This window comes from Neltuma alba, unplaced genomic scaffold, assembly GCF_004799145.2.
Source record: "Neltuma alba isolate B1F8T4 unplaced genomic scaffold, ASM479914v2 tig00003893_pilon, whole genome shotgun sequence".
In the NCBI taxonomy this organism is placed as follows: domain Eukaryota; kingdom Viridiplantae; phylum Streptophyta; class Magnoliopsida; order Fabales; family Fabaceae; genus Neltuma; species Neltuma alba.
In genome coordinates, this window is record NW_021633470.1 from 449,496 (window position 1) to 471,231 (window position 21,736).

Sequence of the window (21,736 nt, forward strand, 5' to 3'; positions counted from 1 at the left end):
TTTTATAGTTTATAGTATTAATATATGTGATTTACTTGCTAGTATCAGCCTTAAAAATTTATATAAACTGGGCTTCTTTTTTATACATTGTACATGCGTTTTTACGATGGGTTAACGTGCGTCTAGCACCCCGAACTATTTACCCAGGTGGGTCCAGTGGCCTAAAGTAATTTTGGATGCATCCAGTGTCTTAAACTAATTAAAATGGTGCGTTCATATCCCAGGTTAACAAAAATGTTATGTTTAACTGTTACTTTCCTGACTCAGCTTAAAGTTGACCCCAGATATTCTACATGGCAGACACATAGGCACCCGATGTGTATTATTCTTACTCAAAAGTCAATTTATTTAGAAGAAGAGGAAGGAAATAAATTCAATTTTGAGTAAGAATAATACACATCAAATGTCCATATGTCTGCCATTTAGAATATTTGGAGTCAACTTTACGCTGAGTCAGGAAAGTAACAATTAAACATAACATTTCTGTTAGTCTGGAATATGGACGCACCATTTTAATTAGTTTAGGACACTGGATACACCTAAAATTACTTTAGACCACTGAACGCACCTGGGTAAATAGTTCGGGTGCTAGAGACACCTTGACCTTTTTGTAAATAACTCATGTGATAATAGACTTCATAAAGAATTATGGATGGATGATGAAGGTAGCGTTCGTCCACCGTCCCCCTCGCAAAGCCTGACACCCGAGTGAGGCCCAATAAAGACACGAAGTGGTCCAACAAGGCCCAAATTTTTTCCATCCCATTTTCCCTGCCTTTCTTTCCTTTGCCCATATATATACAGACACCGACATCCGGTGGTTAGATTTCAAATGGGCGTCTTTGAACTATTTGAATAGAGCTTTTGACATTCTGAAAATTCATTTGACGTGCCATGAAAATAAAAGTTGTTTCCGTCACCTTTTTAATACTATGGAAGTTCCTTTGAGATCAAGATAAAAGTCGTTTTCGGAGGCAAGAAAAAAGAAAAAAAAGATAAAAGTCATTTTCATAAAAGCCAATCAAATAGCTTTTGCATTCATAGAGAGCGCATTGGATAGTTGATGCAGTAAATTAAGATTCTCAAATTTTTAGGTTGCTCTCTTCTTTCTCATAAAACGACGAAAGAATATGCCCCAGGCCACTTTATTTTGTTCCATACATTATTAATTATTTTGAGCATGATTGGCAATTTATTACTTATTTTAAATAAAAATATATGTCCAATTTTTTTTAGAAAAATAACAAAAAAAGACCGCCAAAATAATAACATTAGTATGGGTTTTAACAACAATTTTATAAACAAGTTCCTGTGTGTAATTTTTTTAGTTTAGAATTTTTTTTTGCAATTTTCCCAATTTTTTATGAATGCGGAAATATATATATACTTTTTTATTTACATATATGTTCAGATATTTTGTTTGTATATAATTATTATTGAATTAAGTTGTAATTTGACCCTGATCTTATTTTTAAGGTGTAATTTTGCTTCTAATCTTATTTTTCATGCACAATTTTGCCTTTCATTTTTTTTAAAAGTGCAACTCTAATCTTTAGGTGTAATTTTGACCCTGAAAAAATAGATTAATGTCAAAATTATACCACTAAAAGGATGAGGTGCAAGATTACACCCTAACCTGTTATTATTCATCATATCAAATTTTATATTATTTATATATTTTTTCAACAAATCAAGTCTTATATAATAAAGATTACAAGTCTTCAAACTCATTTTTTTAAGTAATTACAGGTTTAAAAGTACTTTATATTATATAGGAAAAATCCCACCAAAAGAAGTTTCAATAAGTTTAGTATTATTATCAAACTTGATTTGGAATTTAATAATTTTAAACTTTCTTTTGTGGAATTCTCCCTATTATATACTATTTAAAAAATTTTGTAAAAAAAATCCAAATATAAATGAATTTTTTATAACTGAAATTTTGTTGGTGTGAAAATCACACACTTCTTTTGGGGGGTCAACAAACCCACACTTCGAAGACGTGGAAGCTGATGTGGCTCAAACTTTCTGCTTCATCATGCACTCCACTCTTTTTTTTTTTTTTTCATGATTACATATTTTCTACGTAAGATTTAGCACCACCAGGCCATAAAATATATATATATATATATATATATATATATAAGATTTATCACCATCTATCAACAAATCTCTTCCCTGAACCTCAATAAACGTGTGCCAAAATTTCGTTTCTCTCTCTTGTTATCCTTTTTCAACTAACTTTTTGGGCTAGGGAAGAACCATCAGTCTTTTCCTCCGTTATAGGTATGTTTGTTCGTCTGTTCGCACCCATAGAGGAGAAGCTCCGTGGTCCAACACTTCTACTTTCTTTCACCCAACCGCAATTTCATAATCATGATGCTAATTAATATTCCGCAGAACTCATTCCTACTTCAACTTTATTCTCACACCAAAATATTCCATAAAATAAATGGGACTTTAGTCTTCTATTATAAATTTTGTGGACATGACGTTTAAATTTAAACACATAAAAGTAAAGAAATAAGTAGCAGTGGACGTGAAAAGCAGGAAAGGATGCGGAACCTTCCTGTCCTCTCTCAGATTAATTAGCTTTATAATAATAAACGCAGCGGCATAGTCAACACTTAACAGCTCTATCCATCTCTATCCTCCAATCTCTCCCTTGCTCTGTTTCAATGTGCTCCGATATTATATCATATTTTTCTGCCTTCATTGTATCTTTCCCTTCCTCTGTTCCTCTGCATCACCCCAGCCACCTCTTCCCTCCATGGCCATGGACGTCCAATTGCACTCTTATTATGCTTTCTTCCTTCCCTGCTTAATATTTGCCTGCTTCTTCTTCTCAGCAGAATCACACAGGCACGGCAAAGTTACTGCTTGCTCTGCGTGTAATCAAACTTACAATTGTGGAAATATTAGCAACATCGCTTACCCTTTCTGGGGACAGAATCGACTCCCTTGCTGTGGCGGCAGCAGTCAATTCAAGCTCACTTGCCGACATAAGACCACTTTCATCACAGTAGGCCAACAGAATTTCACGGTGGTTTCCATTAACCCAGAGTTTTACACTATGAAACTGGTCCAGACTGCTCTCTCAGTTGCCTGTCCTTGGCATTTCACCAACACTTCCCTGGATCCTTCTCTCTTCCGCTTCGACAACTTGACGATTCAGAACCTGACCGTATTCTACAAGTGCCCTTCTCATGTTTCAAGCCCAAGCAACATCACTTGCCATCCTGGTGAAAAGGTTGCTTTTTTCGCCAAGCAAGACGAGGCGCAGAAACTGCAAAAATTTTCCGGATGCAAGGCTCGTAATGAAATTCTAGTTCAAGGTGAGATTTCCGACGTTGAAGGCCAGGACGGGCTGAACAAATCTTTAAGGAATGGGTTCGTTGTTCAGTATGTTGCCGACTGGGTTCGCTGCTCGGCATGCAATTCTTCGGGAGGAATATGTGGGACTTACGGCCATGATCCTCCTCGATTTGCCTGTCATTGCCGGAACGGAATTCATCCCTATACCTGTCCAAGAGGTATGACTTCCTGCCTTCCTTTGTGTAATTATTATTTCAACCATTTGTTCCCAATACCAAATGAGAAACTCGGACGTGTTTTTAACGAATAAAATACTATAAGCAGTAGGGTGATGAAGAGGAAGAAGAAGCGGTGATCTTCATTCCGATAGGAAAAGCATAGCAATGAATAAGTCTTAACAAAACAGAACAGAGACCGATACCGGAGTTTGTCAGCCGCAGTATTAGGTGCGGATGTTGAAACCTTGGGGGCCGTTGATAATCCTTGTTGGCCCTCAAGGCCTGTGGGAGTAGTAGTTGAGCGTCTGAGACCCGAGAGGCCTGCCATAAAGTTTAAAACAAATTAGAAAAAGGGACAGCTTGAATGCTTGATTGAAGTAAATAGGATTAAAATGTGTTGTAATTTAATGGCATGAAACTAAGCCCCTTGTAACCTAACCTCAAGTCTGTTCTTTTTTTTTTTTAAAAAGAAGAATTATAATAAAATCTAAAAAAAAATACTAACAAGTTCTAATAACAAGTTAGGAGTTGTCATTTTCTATTCTAACACTTATTATTATAAGCCGTTTAAATTATTATTAAAATTTTCTAATAATTATATTTTTTAAAGACTTGATTTTTCTTAAGAAATAATAATAAGAGTTGAGGGCGCCCGGAAAAATCCGCGGATAGCGTCATCAAATGTGTGCTTAGTACATATTCATTAGACCGCAACTTGTGCCTTTATATCTACCGTTGAAGGCGTCAATGGTCTGACGCCAAAGTCACTCCTACTTCGCATTTTGGTTGTTGAAAACTCCTTCCACCTCTCTCTCTTTCTGTGACGTGACTCCCATTCTGTCGTCTCTCACACCAACCAAAAGTTGGGAATTTTCAACCTTGAGAGATTTCCCTGATTCGACGCCACATGCGTTCTTCAAAATTGTCCTCATGGCCTTATCTACTTCGATGCCCACTATTTTGTGTGAGTTTGCTGAGATTTTTAGTTCCGCTCCCCATTCAAATTCGTTGCCCCTGCCTTTGTGATATCATGTACATCCCATTCTGCAATTGTAGACATGCGTCTTTCTAAGAATATTTAAAATGATCTTCAGAGTATACTGTTTAATTTAAAATCCCAAACTGTGATCTGTGACTGTGACTCCTTTTTTAATTTTTCAAAAACATTAAAAGACTATTATTGTTTTCGGCGACTCTACGTCAACGGAGTAGCCCGATTGCCTGCAAAGTCTTGGACAGTGCCCTTCTTAATGGTCCACCTGCTCTCCATTTCATTTTCCTCCCTCCCTCTCCCTCACACACGGCAGTTTATCCCTTGTCCGCTTTTCCTTCTAACCTCACTCATCAAAGTTACATTCACTTTCTTCCCTGTTGTTTTTTAGTGCCGTTTTCATGCTACTTGCCCAGGCAGCGCAGCCACCTGTCATGTACTGTCTCTTTGACTTTTATATAAGAGCTAGTTAACTAATTTTAATAAATATTAAAAAATTTGTTAAACTAGTTATTTGTAATCAATAGGTGCTGTCCTTTTTAAAATACCCTTACTAATCAAGTACATTAGCTTTAATATTTAATGAAATATTTAATATGTGTAACTATTATAACACTATTTCTGTTCTTAATTATAAAACCTTATTAATAATCTATAAATGAGTTCGAGATAGTACTAGTTAAAAATAAAATAAAATAAATCAAATTAAGATAAAAGTTAATTTAACTGTTATACTTATATCTTATATCAAGTAGTAGCCCTTCTTTAACTCATTCGGTAGGTGCGCCCACAATTCCTGTCGCCTTAACGGTGCAAATGCTCGTCTTCTTGACTGCTGCTTATCTGCATCATGACGTCACCTTTGGTGAGGATGATGGGATCTTCACTCTTGATTGTTACACTGTCAGTTTATTTCTTCTGTGCCACTGCCTGCTTCTCTTTCGAGAAAGTATTACGGGAGCCATTTTACGATACATAGCCATAACCTTTGACTTACCAGAAGACAGTTCCTCAAAAGCTGAGGAAACCAAACTACGATTGGAAGTTAGCCCCCTTGTGATGTTATTTAATCCTTACGCATTGTATTGTCTTCCTCCATTCTTTCCAAATATGGGTTCATACGCATAACGCATACGAAATGATTCAAGTGGAGTGTGGTGGACGGGGGCAACCTTCGAAACATTCTCTCGTTTGTAGCAAGTCATTTCAGGCTGTAGAGCAACGAATCAAGACTCCATAAATTGCTCACATTAGACACACCTATTTTCCTGCCTGGCCTTTGCTCCTCTCTCCTAGCTTATAAGTGCCAATGCTCTAATTACCTTTATTTGCTTAGCTTTTACTGATTACTGTTGCAGGAAGACATTTGAACTGGAAAGGGAAACTCATAGCAGGTGATTTCTCCAATTTCTTGTTAATATTCTTTTCCCCTGTTTTGTTTTGTATGTTCCCTTTCATTGAAGTCTCTTGCTATTTTTCCCGATCGAAACCCAGGTGCTGCTGCTTCTTCGTTCAGCGTGGTAGTTATGAGCATCGTCTTTTATTTCTATCTGCGCCGAAAGAAGAATCGTCATGGCAAATCAGACAAACAATCTCAGAGTCGGACCATATCTTCCGATTCCTCTTTAAAGGGCGCTGAGAAAGGAAGTAAATACTTTGGAGTCCACCTCTTCACATATAGCGAACTTGAAGAGGCCACTAACAACTTTGATTCAGCCAATGAACTTGGAGATGGGGGTTTTGGAACAGTTTATTGTGGTAAGAGTGGACAAACTTTATTCTATACGAGACTTGAGTTCGTACGTAATGTTTCTCAAGTGTTTACTATCATGCTTCTCAATAAACATACACCAACATGCAATAACAATTAGTTGAGGAATTTTTACGAAAAATCATCTAATTGGACAACCTACCTGTTAGTAAAACTGCACATAATCACTGACCAGGAATCATGGTTTGTGGTGTTTCTTGGTTGATCAAGGAAAACTAGGGGATGGTCGTACAGTTGCAGTGAAGAGACTGTATGAAAACAATGACAGGAGAGTTGAGCAGTTCATGAATGAAGTGGAGATCTTAACTCGTCTGCGCCACCAAAACCTCGTCCAACTTTATGGCTGCACTTCTCGCCATAGCCGTGAACTTCTGCTTGTGTATGAATACGTTCCTAATGGAACTGTTGCCGATCATCTTCATGGCGAAAGGGCAAAACCAGCAGACACACTTCCGTGGCATACCAGAATGAACATAGCCATAGAGACTGCAAGCGCATTGGCATATCTTCACGCATCTGACATCATCCATCGTGATATAAAAACCACCAACATCCTTCTCGACAGTCATTTCGTTGTCAAAGTAGCAGATTTTGGACTGTCTCGTCTCTTCCCGAATGATGTTACTCACATTTCAACGGCGCCGCAGGGAACTCCTGGATACGTGGATCCGGAGTACCACCAATGCTACCAGCTTACTGATAAGAGTGATGTGTATAGCTTTGGAGTGGTGCTCATTGAGTTGATATCATCAATGCCTGCTATTGATATCACGAGGCATAGGCATGAGGTCAATTTGGCAATCATGGCTGTTCACAAGATTCAAAACGGGGATTTGCATGAGCTTGTGGACCCAGCTCTTGGGTTTGAAGCAGATCCCAAGGTGAGGAAGATGGTTAATGGAGTGGCAGAGTTGGCTTTCCAGTGCTTGCAGAGTATGAAAGATACGAGGCCTTCCATGGAAGAGGTGGTGGAGAGGTTGAAGGAAATACAGAGTGATGGGGTAGGCAAGACCAAAGAAGAGGCGGCGATGGATATCTCAGCAGATCATGTCATGTTGCTGAGGCATGAAGCGCCTCCACTATCACCTGATTCAAATATGAGGAGCACAGGGACGACTCCAAATGCCAGCGGATAAGTTGAGCTTCCAATGAATCCCCGCCCGTAAAGTAATCAAAGTCATTGCAGAAAAAGCATCAACAGACCGCGAGCTTCGACCCATCATCACTCCAAGATTGAGATGTACATGGAATGATAAAGCGAAAGTGGTGCCTGCCAATGCTCATTTCGAAGCTATGAAGTCCCGTCCTTAAATTTTGTGGAAAACATTGATATTGTATAAACAAATCTTAACGCAGTATCTGTCGCGCTTTCTTGCTTTCGGAGTTTTTCTTTCCCCCGAGGTGGGGTGTTTTTGTATAGGACGCCGAGCGGCCTTGTATAGGTATGGCAACATTGGCGGAAGTGATTAAAGCCAAAAGCGAATGTGCTCATAAAACCTGTATATTAAGAAGAACATAATCATTATTCATACTGGTTCCTCCTTATCTTTCATTCCTTTTCACTACTAGAAACGAAAGAAACAAGATTCATATCAGAACCCGTTTCCCGGCTCCTCGAAGGAGCCATCCTAGTCTTTTTAATTGCTTAAAACCGTGTTGTTGTTATTTAATGCATTTTATTTTAATCAAAAGGCCGTGGGATTGCTTATGAGTATGACGCAGAGATACAATATGGGAGAAAAAGATGCAGAAGGACACGAATATCTTGTGTGGGTGTTATATACTCAGTGGCAGTTGAACATCGGATCGACAAAAATCAGGACTTCAACATCTTTGGTTATCGGCCGCTCTCCGTTCTCGAGCCTGGCGTCCGTTTCTTATGAATACCTCATCTAGTCTTAATGATCACTGGGTCGTTGAAATCAACTGGGCCAGAAAAGGATGAGGCTAGGTCTAGGGTTTGGCTACTATCGCAGCAAGCATACCCATTACTCTGTTCAATCCTGTTAAAGAACGCCCAATTTCTAATGTTTATTTTCGAGAAAAAAAATTTGCAAAGAGGATTGGGTGTTATCCGATGAGTAGGGAAACTCCAAGCCAAAGTTGAAAAATAGGGAAAAATGCATGGACCAGATCGATGAAAGGATGAGATTGCAGCATGCTACAGAACATTGTCTCTGATTGTTGTACATCAAGGGTCTGGTTGGTTAACGGCAAAAAAAAAAAAAAATCAAGGGTCTGGTTGGTTTTTGAGCAATGGGTGTAAACTTTAAAGGGCCTGAAACCGCCCACAAATGAGATTTTGTTAGAGAGGACGCAAGCCCAACCTAGCTAAGTCATACATGAACATTAGTGAATGGAGACAGAGCTCGTTAATGGAATTATGGTGGATCCACTTGTGGCTCATTTATATTGACCGTACAGTAACCGGGGGGGTCTATGATCCTTTCTAAACTAACTCATGTCTTGTACTTGCATGTTTAAAGTAGAAAGGAGTACGCAGCTAATAAATACGATAAGTTTAGGACCACTTGGGAGATCCATGGATGACAGAGCCTGAAGGCGTCATATTATCAACTTCTGATTGTGACTCCGAGAAGCTGAAAGGAAAGGTATTGCCCACTACGGTGGGATATGCTGGGTTCGAATTCAACGTCGACCACTCACTGCCTCCAGCTGCCACTCCTCCATAGCTGGCCTCTTGTGCTGATTTATCTCCAAAGAGATCGCAACTCATTGGAAGGTTCTCTGCAATTTGATCCACTGTTTCCCCTATCCATACAAATAAACATATGTACTCGCCAATCAGTACCTTGGGGTGGTATTAGTTCAAAAACAAAGATTGTTCTTAACTTGTTTGAAGAAACGGCATACCTTGAGCTAACAAGGAAACGTTATCGCTCAAAAGCCCTTCAGGCGCTGCTTCCTCCAAGGTATCCCATCGGGCGTATGCTTCTCTTACCAGCTTCTCAACATAGCTCTGTCGATATTCATTCATCACACAAGCATGCGTGTTTAATACATCTCTGAAACTTAATCATTAATTGGGGGCTGTCGGGATTATTTGTATATAGGCATACATACCCTGTTAATGTTGTTGAGGTCTCTTCCATGGAGGACGTGGCCGTTGATCTCAGCTCTGACCAGTTGGCATATGGGATTCAGAAACACCGCAAAGTGAGGCCCACGGTATATGTAGAGCTTGTTCTCCATCTTACAACTCCTCGCATGCTTCAACGTCGCTTCCCACATCTTCTCTGACATCCCTATCCCTAATATCTGATTTTGCAGGACCATATATATCACATATATGTTGTTCTTATTAATTAATCAGTGATCTCATTTTCCAGGGTATCAATAGAGAATTGAGATGAATAATGCGGATGAATTATATAATACCTCTCTGAGTCTGGCAGGGTCGACCACAGACAGCTTGAGAAACTCCTGAACATTGTTAATACCATTTGCGGACAACTTCCTGTGAAATGCCCCATCCTTCCCAATCTTCTCCAGCCGCCACACTTCGTCTTCCAACACTGGAGGATGGTGTTTTTTATACACTACATATACATCCATGTACATGATCAAAGTAAACATCGTTTAGCTATACTACATATATCTATATATAAATCATGCAGTGTGTAATTTCAGCAATATATATTCTTTTTCAAGCCAACAAAAAACATTTTTAGGGTCTCAAAAGGGTAATTCCAGTAATATATATTCCTTTTCTGGCCAACAAAACATTTTTAGGGGCCTCAAAAGGAGTTGAAGAACCTCAAGTAGTAATGAAAAGAGGAATATCGCAAGGGATGGTTTTTATATGTATTCATTTCAGTCCTAATTAAAGATTCACCAGAGTTTATGATACGCACACTACGCACACACCTGAAAATAGCTCATATTCAACCAGATTTTGCAGCTTCGGAGCAAATTAAATTAAGGGTAGTAATATACTTGGGAAAGGTAGCAGCTTAGAGCATAAAAAAGAGCACACGCAATTATATCAATCATAATTATAATCCATTATAATACAATAAATTATGTAAAAACAGTTTGACCTTATTAATTATGCCCTAGAAACCGTTGCCGGCTGATGAGATATACGTACGTAGGACCGACAATATGTCAAACTGATTTTGGGATTATCATATTTCCACTAGACATTGGTTGCATGATTACTAAACCTCTTAATTAGCTGAAAATTATTTCGACCAAATGATCACTTTCAAGCTAATTTCCCTGTCAAGAATCAAGATACACACACACACACATAAAGGGTCGACATAAACAAAACTAGGGATGATAGCCACAATTATTGCTTGTTCCAAAGGGTGAAAGGGATGTGCAAGTGCTTCAATTATAACTATGTATACTTGAAATTTCGAAGCTAATTTTTTTTTAAAAAATCAATCATAGCAGGTTTTTATACAAAAATACTGTACATAAAGAATGCATGAAATCTTGATGCTTGCGGATAGCAGAGGGGGACATGCTCAAAAAAGAAGTGCATGCAAAAGTCGGACATAGCGTGAATTCTATATGCTTAAAAACAAATAAAATGGCGGCCTGGGTAAGAATTGAAAGCTTACATTCGCCTCGATGATCCTTGACGACAAAAGGTTCAGTGAAGCCTTCAAGAACCCTAGGGCCTGGATTGGTCCCAGGAACAACTCTGACAGCCACTCTGAACTTCCTACTCCTGATCCAGCTAGAGTTATCCGTAAACTCAATATCCCCTCCCAGACATGCAATCCCATTTCTCATGGTCATGTTGAGTTCTCCAGCCAGCAAGGGTCGCTTCCCAGCTCTCTCCTTCACTATGTGGTCGCTGAATTCGTTGCTCGTCCATTCCTGCTTATCAGCAGGTGGGAAATCTCCATCCAGAACCACAACTTCAAGCTTCATGGGATAATGCACGCTCGTGGGAACCCTTCGATTGCCGCTTTTGTCTACAAGAACGACCTGGATTGGGTTCCCATTAATGTCTTGTATCCTGCTTCCCGTGAATATGGGGAGACTCAGCTTTTCCTTAAAGCTCAGTTCTAGGTTTGGTGCTTCTTCTGCTGCTTGTATCCTCAGCGATGCAGACCTGGTCATCATAGATCTCGGATACATGCGTCTCATAACTCCCTCCACCTCCTCACTCACCTGTATGTCCAATATTCATATATATATATATATATATATATATATATCGCCATATTAAAAAAGATTGATTATTTCTTTCTCATGATATATACTGCTTTTATGTTTTGTGTGTGTGTGTGTGAGAGAGAGAGAGAGAGACATACCACCCTTCTGAGCAAAGGTTCCAAGCCCGACAGAAGGTTCTGCAAGTTTTTCACCATGACTACTTCTCCTATCACCCTGTCCATTGGCAACATGCGTGGGAGATGAAGCAAGGCAAATTTATACGAAGTCTGTATATGAATAACGAAAGAGCAAGGAGATGAGTTAAAGCAAACGTACGAAGCAAGAGTGGGCCTGACGCGTTGGTGAGGGGGCTCATCTGGGTCTTGATCATCAGAGTCATCAAAGAACCGCTTGGTCGCCATTATTGTTCCAGCAGCGCAGATTTTGAAAGGTCAGGTGGTTGCACTGACGGAGAGATGAAGAGGCAAGGACGCAGGCAGGCGGGCTTCTCTTCAATTTATAAGTCTAGCGATCGGGGTAAGACTGCGGAGAGCTGGCCTCAGTAGGAAAATAACGAACAGTAGTACGAAAGAACTTTCTTGGAATGTCGGGGGAAATAGGCACGCAACTTCAACGATAACAACGATGTGACCTTGAAATTGAATCCTCGTCATATGCTGCAAAGACTTTGACGTCAACAAACACAGTTTTTTTTTTTTTTAAAAAAAGGGCAATATAAAATTTTCAGATAATTACTTGCTCATCATCCTAAATGTATGGAAAATGTAAGCTATCAGTTATATGTTGAAAAATACGTGCAGATTCGCATAGAAAATATAGCAGAATAATGATAAAATATTCGAACTTTTTAGGAGAATTTCTGCATCAAATATATGGGAAATTCTCTCTGATAATGAATAAATGAGAGCTATATAAGTCATGGTATAAAAATCAAACATGAAACCAGTAGCCGCGTCTCATATATATGCATAGTTGAGAAGGGGGTTGATATATAGATTTTCGTGGTAGTTACATAAATGATATGATATGGTATTTGGTAGGGTTATAGTATTTGCGTGGGGAGAGAGCTGTGTGATAGAAGGGACCTGGAAGAGTAGATTCTGGGGTTTGGTCAAATGAAAGTGTGTTTCTGGAAGCATACGATGCGTGCGGTGGCATTCCTTTGTGGCTGACCCTCTCCATCCCATCTCCACCACGGCCTTCCTTATAAATTACAACTACTGCTGCTTTCTACTCTTTCTTTTTGTGATTTTATCTCTTTTTTGCCCCCTTACTATTTACTTCCTTTTGGGTTACACGCAAAAAGGAGGTTTCACTTTCAGCATCCAATTTTTCTTTAAAAAAAAAACATTTGCCAGTAGTGGGGCCAACTTCCCCTAACGAGTCACGAGCGCCCTCTTTCTTCTTTCTCAGCCCAATGGGCCCTGCTCCTTCTCCTGCGTTGCTTTCCGCCGCATGATGGGCTTTGTATAGTATTGACGTGGCATGTGGATTACATGTTTCAAAAATTTATTAATTATACCAACGGGGTCGAGTCTAGCGGAAGGGGTTAGTCCCTTACAACCTAACGAATCAAGGTTTGAATCTTCACTGGGAGAGGTGCCTACATTTAGTGTCCGACAGTTTCTTGAATAAATTGCCTTCAATAGGAGGATACCTATGCTTTAGCAAAAAAAAATTTATTATTTAGATATTTTTGTAAAAAATCATTTTAAAATATAAATATAATCATCAAAAGCATTTTTCACTTGAAAGTTATTCTTAGAATAATTAGAAGCAACCCACAGGAGCGTTTCGAAATAATTAAAAAAACCCTTACTTTTCAATATTTTAATTATTTTTAAAAGTTTAAACAAGCATTCTTTTTTTTAAAAAAAAAAGGGGTATTTTTCACAAAATTGAAAAAAATCCCTAATTCACCAACAAAAACCTATTGGATATTAGGTTTTATTTTATTTTGGTTTACGTTACTTTTCCCTCGGCTCCCTTGGGAAATTGCCCTTAACTATCATGCTTCTTTGTCTTTTAACAGTGTATCCTGCGGAAACAATATTCAAAAGAAGCCGGACAGCTAGAAATATGATCTTAATATATAGAAATATGATCTTAATATATGACTGTAATAAAAAATCTAATAGCAGGAGACGGATATTCTGAATAGGCACACATGAAAGATATCAAATGTACGTGCTAAATCACAGAGGGGGCTAAATATATAGATGAAATTTGTTTTTCAGGGCTCTATGTTTATGAGTGTTTAGACAATTAAATCAATGCACATATATCTGGTAAAAAAATCAATGCATACATAATAAAAAAACTGGATGTATATTTTAAACCCAAAAAAAAAAAATGGATGTGCGTAGATACACACAGGTCAAATTTGTTGTTCCCGGTCCTATATATATTAGTGTTTAGAATACAATTGAATGAATAGATACAGCCCAAAAAGAAAAACTGGGAATTGAGAGGAACATATTCAATTGAAATGCATCAAGTCAGGAGCAAAACGGAGGAGTCTGGTGAGAGCATGAGGAGTGAACTTTCTGGCAAACAAGTGACAAACATTGGTAGTGTGGCCATTATACTCACACCTCCTCCCTCCATGTCTCAGCCTCTTCAAGAACTCCACAGTCACGTCTGTTCTGATGAACCTGGAAGGATGCGCACCGCCCTTTGACCAGTCCACCCAGGTCAATGTCCTGTTGGAGTTTCTCCTCCAAAACTTGATGCTCACCATTGTCGGCAAGTAGTGCTCGTCACTGTAACACGGCTGCCGGCAGTACTTCTTGAACACCGGAAAGTACTGGCGATCGGAGACGATGCTGAGGGCGAGAGCACGGTCTATTTGGAACCACTGGACCCTTTTCTCCACTGAGACAGCCGAACCAGAGGCCTCATTCTGGGGCTGTATCTGCCACGACCCACAACCCCTGGGTCATCATAGGCTTCCACGAAGGTTTTGGTGGAGTGATGAGGTAGTTGTATATTGTGGAGAAATTAAACAGGGAATGCATGACTCTGACAGCAGAACAAAACGCTGATTCCGGAAATCTAGCAGTGCGTTGGCTAACAGACGTCTCTCTGCTTCTACCATGCTGAACCCGCCCCACTTTACCTCCTGTATACGTTATTTATTAACAAACAGTCTCATCAGCTATTAATTGGTATAAAGAACATATGAATGTGCAAGTCTGGATATACATGCAAATGTTGCATGTGATGATGTGGGCCACGAAGGAATGCAGAAAGTTGAACGAGAGGGGTGTGTGGAAAAAGTAGGATCTGGAAACGTAGAGGAGTAGAATTTTCGTTGGGAGCTGGGAAAGGAGTGGAATCAAAGAAAAGGATGGAATTGCTTCCTCAGCTCAACAAAAGAAAAGGGAAAAAAATTCTCAACCTTCACATTCATTGCACCTCGTAGACGTTTTTTGTTTTCTTTTTTTTTTTTTTTCCCCACCACATTGTATATATGATCACTATGGCTATATGCCTACATTGGTTCTCAGCATCCATCCTGAGTTAACCTTCTTCCCTATTGAGAACCATAAAATGTCTCATTAATTTAATGACTTCAGCATGAACCCAAAAAAAAATTTGCACCTTTAAGCTGACAGCAGGCTGCCTCAATTATGTCAGTATTATCTATTTTTCTTTGAAGAGAACGTGTGAAGTATAGTAGAAACCATGACATGATATTGCAAGACAATTCGCCTCGATTCCTGGACGAATAAGTGTACAAATATATTGTCAAAACAAAAGTTTTTTTTTTTTTTGGGGTGAAGGGTGGGGAGTGCATTTGTAAAATCCATTAGGTTAGGCGTGCAAGGAGGCACACCATGTGTTTGACATCATAAAGTAAGAATTAAAACCATAGAACACGAAAAACAAAACGTAAATGGAGTTGAATGAAAACTACAGTACTTAGTCCCTCCATGATACGGTGCCAATTCCTTGCTTGCTGGGGCAAAATCAAATCGCCCTTGCCCTTTCCTTACATTTGCAGAAAATGAATCCTACTATCGTGTCATCTGTACGTTTATGCAACCTTTGAGTGTGGAGACCCACACACCCCCCCCCCTAAAAGCTTCTTTGTTATTGAATTTTAATTATTTTTAAAAAAAAAAATCGAACAGATTTACTCAGTGAAACAGAAGAAAGAATCATGTACTGACCTTACTGGGAATTCTGCGGCCATTAAACACAGAGCTTTGAGGCAGAGTTTCGTTGAAAGAAGGATGGGAATGGACATAAATAGAGTAGAGGCCCTCGTTCCCTTTGAAGAATCTCTCCCACAGAGGAGCCAAGCACTGGCCCTTTTGTCAAAAACATGAATGCAACCTTGGGTTTGTGTTTGAAGGGCACTTCCTTAATCTTTGGAACTAGTGAGGCTCTCCATAACAACTCTTGCTCAGTCATGTCGTGCATGGCATTCTGATCATCGGCTCTCAACAAATCTCTCAACCCATGTCGGGTGACCAAGGTGGTCGTCGTCACGTTTGTTTGATTTGATGAGACAGGACGAGGTGAAAGGGCGAATAAGGAGCAAGTTGTTGTTGGATTCGAAAGCTGAGTGGGCGACAAGTCTGGAAGACACAAAGCAAGGGTGATTCCAACGAGTAAACCAGAGCCAAAGAGTAAGATATGCAAAGAAGTTAACAAGATGGAGTTGGGGATTGAAGGAGAGCCCGAGCTTGAGATATGAGACTGAGGACGCAGGTGAAGCTTCTTCTGGTTAGGCTTCATTGCCACGACGATGACAATAAAGAATGGAGGGTTTGCACAGAAATACGAGGGTCGACGAGATCAGAGAGAGGCTGAGAAGAGATTATGCTGGTTGATATATATATATATATATAGAGAGAGAGAGAGAGAGAGGGAGAGCGCGCGTGTGTGTATGGACTTATAGAATGTAGTAGCCGTTTCATGGCTAGAGAGAGAGAGAAAAAGGTTACCATACAGAAGCCTGACTCTGGACTGAACAGATTCTTGAATTCGTCACCAAACAATACCTTATTCGGTATTTAATGTAAAGTTGGCATTGTAAAATAATACTTAGCTATGACAGATGAACACAAATTTGTGACTAAACCATCCAAGCATGTATATATATTTGGAAATCACACTTCTCGTGGACAAATGCAGCAATGCACTTTCAAGATCTAAATTTATCAATGCCAAAGTTACATGATACTGTCTTCGTTCAAAAGTGATCTCTGAACAACTGAAAATTACAATATACATAAAAATATATTAAAAAACGAGTCAATTTGGATTTAGTCTGCTCGTATTTATTTTTAAAAATTTAAAAGGAAAAAAAAGAAGAAAAACACGTGTTCCGATTGTCCATATTTTTCTTTTTATACACTTAAAATTCGAAAGTGTGTATAATGCTACCCTTCACTCGAAAAGGTCGATTTAATAATTAAAAAAAAGTCGATTTATTTAGATTAATTCGGATTTCAACTTGGAGAGAATCACATTAATAAATTTGGTATAAAGAGAGGCAAATTGAAGAAACCAATAAAAGGCGGAGAAAGGGCAAAAAATTTAAAAGGAAAAAAATATCAACGCGATTCTATCGAATTACACAAATTGAAAGGACTGGTTATGCTCCATTTTGATCACAGAAAATGAATTGAATAGGCGAGGCAACCATTTGTTCATTAATCATGTTGGTCGCTGGAATTCTGGAGAATCGACAAAACGGATGATCCCTACACTCAAACGATCAATCAATATTCCATGAAGATACCAAGATGTGCTGAGTAGTCGAATGCGCACGTAAGAATCCAAATATAACCTGAACGGTATTTTTTTGAAGGTGCAAAACGATGGCCTGATAAAACCCCTAGTAGCCAAGCCCTTCCCTGTGGAGAGGTTCAAGGCTTGAGATAATGCAGGAAGGCAGACAAGCCGAGCAAAGTATGACCGTTAAATTCAAAAAAAATAAACCTTGCTTGCAGACTACATTGTGCTAGGAATAAAACAAGCGAAGACGGAGTTGCATGTCCAGACCACCCACGAAATGATGAAATTCTTCTTATCTCTGATGGACGACTCAAAGGGGCCTGGCTTCATAAACCAAATTTACTCGATTTCAAACTTCTATTTAGGAATTGTTTAGGTAGAAACCAAACTATGATTTTAAAAATAATTTTATAGTATGTGAGAAGAGTTTCGTGAAAATACTTTTTAAAAGTGCTTTTTGGGATAACCAAGCAAGAATGAATATCATTCAGCTCTAATACAAATCCAGAGTCAAGGGAACTTCCAAAGAGAGTCTCTTAGCATATAATAAATATCAGCTACTATGGTTTAGGTGCCGACCTCGTTCACAGTCAAGATGTCATGGTACAATTTCAATATTTTATTGTAGAAAAAGAAAGCCAGAATAAATCCAACAAGAACATTTACTTCTCATATATGCTTCCTGTGAATGAAGGGTCAAAAACAAACATGAGGAAAAGAAATTATAGACAATGACCAAAAGAAATGTAACCAAAAATCTACAGAACTGACCTAAGAACTGAGGGTAAAGAATACAGGTAAACAGCCTCAACCAATGAGAGCGGGTAACCATAAACAAAATCAAAAACAAAATTTCTGGACACTACAAAAGAAAGTCTGGAATTACTGGGTTTTGTGGAGCCACATTCAAAGGCGAACTGGATCCTTGACTAGATTTATGCTTATTATGGCGATGACTACTCTTTTTCTTTCCCCTTTGATCATGTTCTTCCCCTTCAATAGTCTCCCTTGGACTTCTCCTTCTCTCTTTATGACGACTATGGTGTTTGCTCTTTAGATTTGGATTTGCCAGGCCAGGCATTTCAGCACCAACCAAGTTTTCTTTGATCTCAGATGGATGATGCGTGCTTAGATTCTTTTTCTCCTTCTTCATGCCTAATGGCTTGTCAGAAGGATTACTTCGAGATGAACTAGGTTTGGCTTCACTGCACAAAAGAATATCTCTCACAGCACCAGAAAGTGAATCATCTCTTGGCACAGGCTTCTTTGCTGAAAGTGGTACCACATCTCCATCATCCAGTTTCACCACCACAGGCCTGGGCTTCGTCTGGTTTGGCCTTTTCTTCAAATTAAGAGATTGTCCTGCTAACTTGGCTAGATCTTCAGATTCATTGTTTAAGTTAGTCTTTTTCTGAGGGTCATTAGCCGGAGGATAGTGATCAGAAATAATCTCATCCTTCTCTGAAGGAAGGTAATATAATCCATGCCGCTTCCGATGTTCCAGCAAAGATGTAGATTCATTCAATGGCTCCGCCTCCTCCTCTTTCTTTGGAAGATTAAATAGAGAAGCATCAGAAGCACTGCCAAAATGAGGGCCTCCTATGGAAAATGAACTAGAAGAAGGCGGTTCAATTTCACCACATATTGCTTTTAAGTCGTCAAGATTCTCATTCAGAACTAATCCCTCTGGCACAGCAACTCTTCCTTGAGCACTTAATGAGACTGGACCAAGCTCGTTGGAAAAAGCATCACACATCAATTTAACAATACCTGAGACTTGAGCATCTTTCTTGTCCAAGATGCCCACATTCGGATTGGAATTATCAGATATTTCAGCCTTAATTAATTGAACAAAAGAAAGTACATTCCGTGCTCTCTCTAGTACTTCAACATCCTGATTTGCTGCAAGGGGACCTAAAACTAAATCAATTAGATTTAAGAGACCAACAATAGATTCAGGTGTGAAATTGTTCTTCTCCAGAGAAGTAACAAATGATGTCTGATCCTGAGAAACAATTCCCTCTGCACTGTTTTGAACAGCAAGCTCTTCAGAAGAGTCCATTTTACTTCGCGGGCTAAAGCCCTCATTCCGAGCATCATGTATTGGATCATCACATGATGCCAAATTAGGAGTCTCTGTGTGCTTTTTCCCAGGAACCAATCCAGAATTCTCCACAGCCGAATTGCTGGAATCCAATGACGGCGCATGCCCGTCATTTTGCATGAGATAACAATCCAGACAAAAAACTAATATTTTAAAAGAAGAATGAATATAGACTGCCCTCACTGATGGTGGCAAGAGATTTGTACGAGGTTGAAGTAGAGCATCCATCAGTTCGAACGGGTTACTTGCAACCTCAACATATTCCCCAACAACCCAAGCAGCAGCACATAATATCCTATGCAAATGCACATTACCAAGTAACGCAGGGTCTATCAGCAGATCACGACCAACCCGAACAAGCTCCAATCTAGCATCCTTAACTCTCATACCAATATCAATAAGCTGGCTCTCAATTTCATCACCCTTTTGGCAATTTGGAATCCTTGACATTTCTCCAAGGAGTGAAACATACCAATCAAAGTCAATAATGATCTCATATACATTTCTACTACATGTTGTTAAAATGGAACCCAAAATCTCATTGCAAAATTCTGGGTCAGACTTCAATGCATAATTGACCAATACCTTTGATATCTCTGCCACGTTGCTCTCTGACACCATAGCCATAACCAGGCGCAGACACTCAAGTTTAATATTAGGATCTTCATCACTCAATGATTTGATCACAACTTCCTGGTTTTCCAAGACCGCCCACAGGTGGGTTGGTGCAACGTCTGAAAGGGCATGAAGTCCAAGAAATCTGAGATTTGGATCCGGATCAACCAGCAACTCCCCAATCTTTGAGACAGCCACTTTGACTGCAGACTCATAATTACTCAAGCTGGTGACCACGGTCCTGACGCACTCAAACATTAAGGACTTCGCCCCAGTTCTCCTCATAAGTTCACAAACAGGTTCAACTATCCTTTTAGCCAACCTCGGTTCAAGTGGAGCCAACTTGGCAAATATTTTTAGTGTCTTTATTAAAACCCAGTTGTTCCTAGAATCGATCAAAATCCTGAAAAACTCAGGCGCCAATGGAAGATATGATCGGGGATCTTTTGAAGAGAGCTCACAAAAGACCCCCACCACCGCAGTCACAATCTGTGAATCCGAATTCTCTAAATTCTCAACTAAGCGCTTAAAGCACACCCTAACGGCATCAGGGTATTTCTCAAAAACCCTTAAGATCACCCCAATCGCTTTCTTTCTAACAAAAACCTTGCTGCTGGACAGCAATGTGAACACGTCTGGGGTTAAATCTCTAGCAAGATCAATCGTGGCAATCCTCGATAAGCATTCAAGAGCAAGACTTACCTCAAACTCATTAGGGCTCGAGAGATCTTTGCGAAGCTGGTTGGTAATAAGAAGTAGAACAGAGGTACCCTCGTGAAAGGACTGGGAAGCAGCAAGGTACCCGATCTTTTTATGGGCAAACCGTGAAGATGACATAACCTCGACGACGTGAAAAGCAGCCCAAGACATGTCGACGCCGTAAATTGCACTGAGGTAAGATAACTTCTGAAGAGCAATGGACTTGGTGTCGAGATCGGTTGCCTTGATCTCACGGCGAATCTCCTCCACGGCCTTTGAAATGAGGGCAGACTCGCCGACGAGCTGGAGGCGGAAACTTTTGATCAAATCCTCCAAAGTGCGCTGGAAAAGGTTGTCCATGATCGAAGAACCCGCCATCAAAGGAAGACAAGGTGAACAAATTTGATTCACGGTAAGCACAGCTGGAAGATGAAAAACCAATAGGGGACCTAGAAATTCATGGCCGCAAACAGCAGAATTGAGCGGAGATTCGGATTGGAAAGGGGTCGGAGTCGGCGATGCGCCAACGCCCCATTTGATTTGATTCGGGGAGCAAAGGGGTGAGAGTTTTGCTTCTTCCCTTTTTAATTTTTTTTAATTTTCAATTCGAATAATTAAGCGTTGATGCTGCTGATTGCTGAAGCTGGAGCTGTCAGCTTGGAGCTCGGCATGGGCGCTGGCATGAGATGATCAATACAGGGTGAGGCCTGGTTTGGATAACAAAATTTCTTTTTTGGGTTTTTGGGAAGATGTGATAGACAGATGGACTGAAGGCCCAAAACAAATTCTTAATCCAAGTTTTGCTCGGAACATGATTTTTTAAAGTACGTAACAGCAAAAGAAAAGGGGAATAAAAAAAAAAAAACTACCTAGACGTAAACAGTCATTCAAAAGTAAAATATTACGTGGTATTTAAAAAAGAACAATATTATGACTAATTTGCTAACGAAGTAACCTGATCAGGCTTCGATCCAATGTGGCTCGAAATGGGTGTTTGGAAGCACCGAAAAAAAATATTTTTCCGCAAAACGAGACAAACTCCTCTACATATTTATCTCGTATACCATAAAAATACTTTTAAAATTATGATTTGATTTCTATCCAAACATTCCCGA

General features: G+C 39.5%; 3 protein-coding genes and 1 pseudogene across 3 annotated transcripts; 1 reads left to right on the forward strand and 3 right to left on the reverse strand.

Annotated features, from left to right (window-relative positions):
• Positions 1 to 2,547: 2,547 nt before the first annotated feature.
• LOC114742881 (LEAF RUST 10 DISEASE-RESISTANCE LOCUS RECEPTOR-LIKE PROTEIN KINASE-like 1.2) lies at positions 2,548 to 7,826 on the forward strand. The gene is made up of 4 exons (XM_028931108.1): positions 2,548 to 3,533; positions 5,883 to 5,918; positions 6,019 to 6,282; positions 6,506 to 7,826. Exons 1-4 carry the CDS (start codon positions 2,771 to 2,773, stop codon positions 7,429 to 7,431), a joined length of 1,989 nt encoding a protein of 662 aa, XP_028786941.1. The 5' UTR covers positions 2,548 to 2,770; the 3' UTR covers positions 7,432 to 7,826.
• Positions 7,827 to 8,692: 866 nt separating this feature from the next.
• On the reverse strand, positions 8,693 to 11,912 carry LOC114742883 (protein SAR DEFICIENT 1-like). The gene is made up of 7 exons (XM_028931109.1): positions 11,768 to 11,912; positions 11,590 to 11,665; positions 10,888 to 11,446; positions 9,695 to 9,855; positions 9,380 to 9,574; positions 9,170 to 9,275; positions 8,693 to 9,067 (listed from the first exon to the last, which is right to left on the reverse strand). Exons 1-7 carry the CDS (start codon positions 11,851 to 11,853, stop codon positions 8,817 to 8,819), a joined length of 1,434 nt encoding a protein of 477 aa, XP_028786942.1. The 5' UTR covers positions 11,854 to 11,912; the 3' UTR covers positions 8,693 to 8,816.
• A 2,019-nt stretch (positions 11,913 to 13,931) lies between these two features.
• Positions 13,932 to 16,198, reverse strand: LOC114742826 (glycosyltransferase BC10-like; annotated as a pseudogene).
• A 1,549-nt stretch (positions 16,199 to 17,747) lies between these two features.
• LOC114742880 (AP-3 complex subunit delta-like) lies at positions 17,748 to 21,173 on the reverse strand. Its single transcript, XM_028931107.1, has one exon. It carries the CDS (start codon positions 20,997 to 20,999, stop codon positions 18,066 to 18,068), a length of 2,934 nt encoding a protein of 977 aa, XP_028786940.1. The 5' UTR covers positions 21,000 to 21,173; the 3' UTR covers positions 17,748 to 18,065.
• Positions 21,174 to 21,736: the final 563 nt, after the last annotated feature.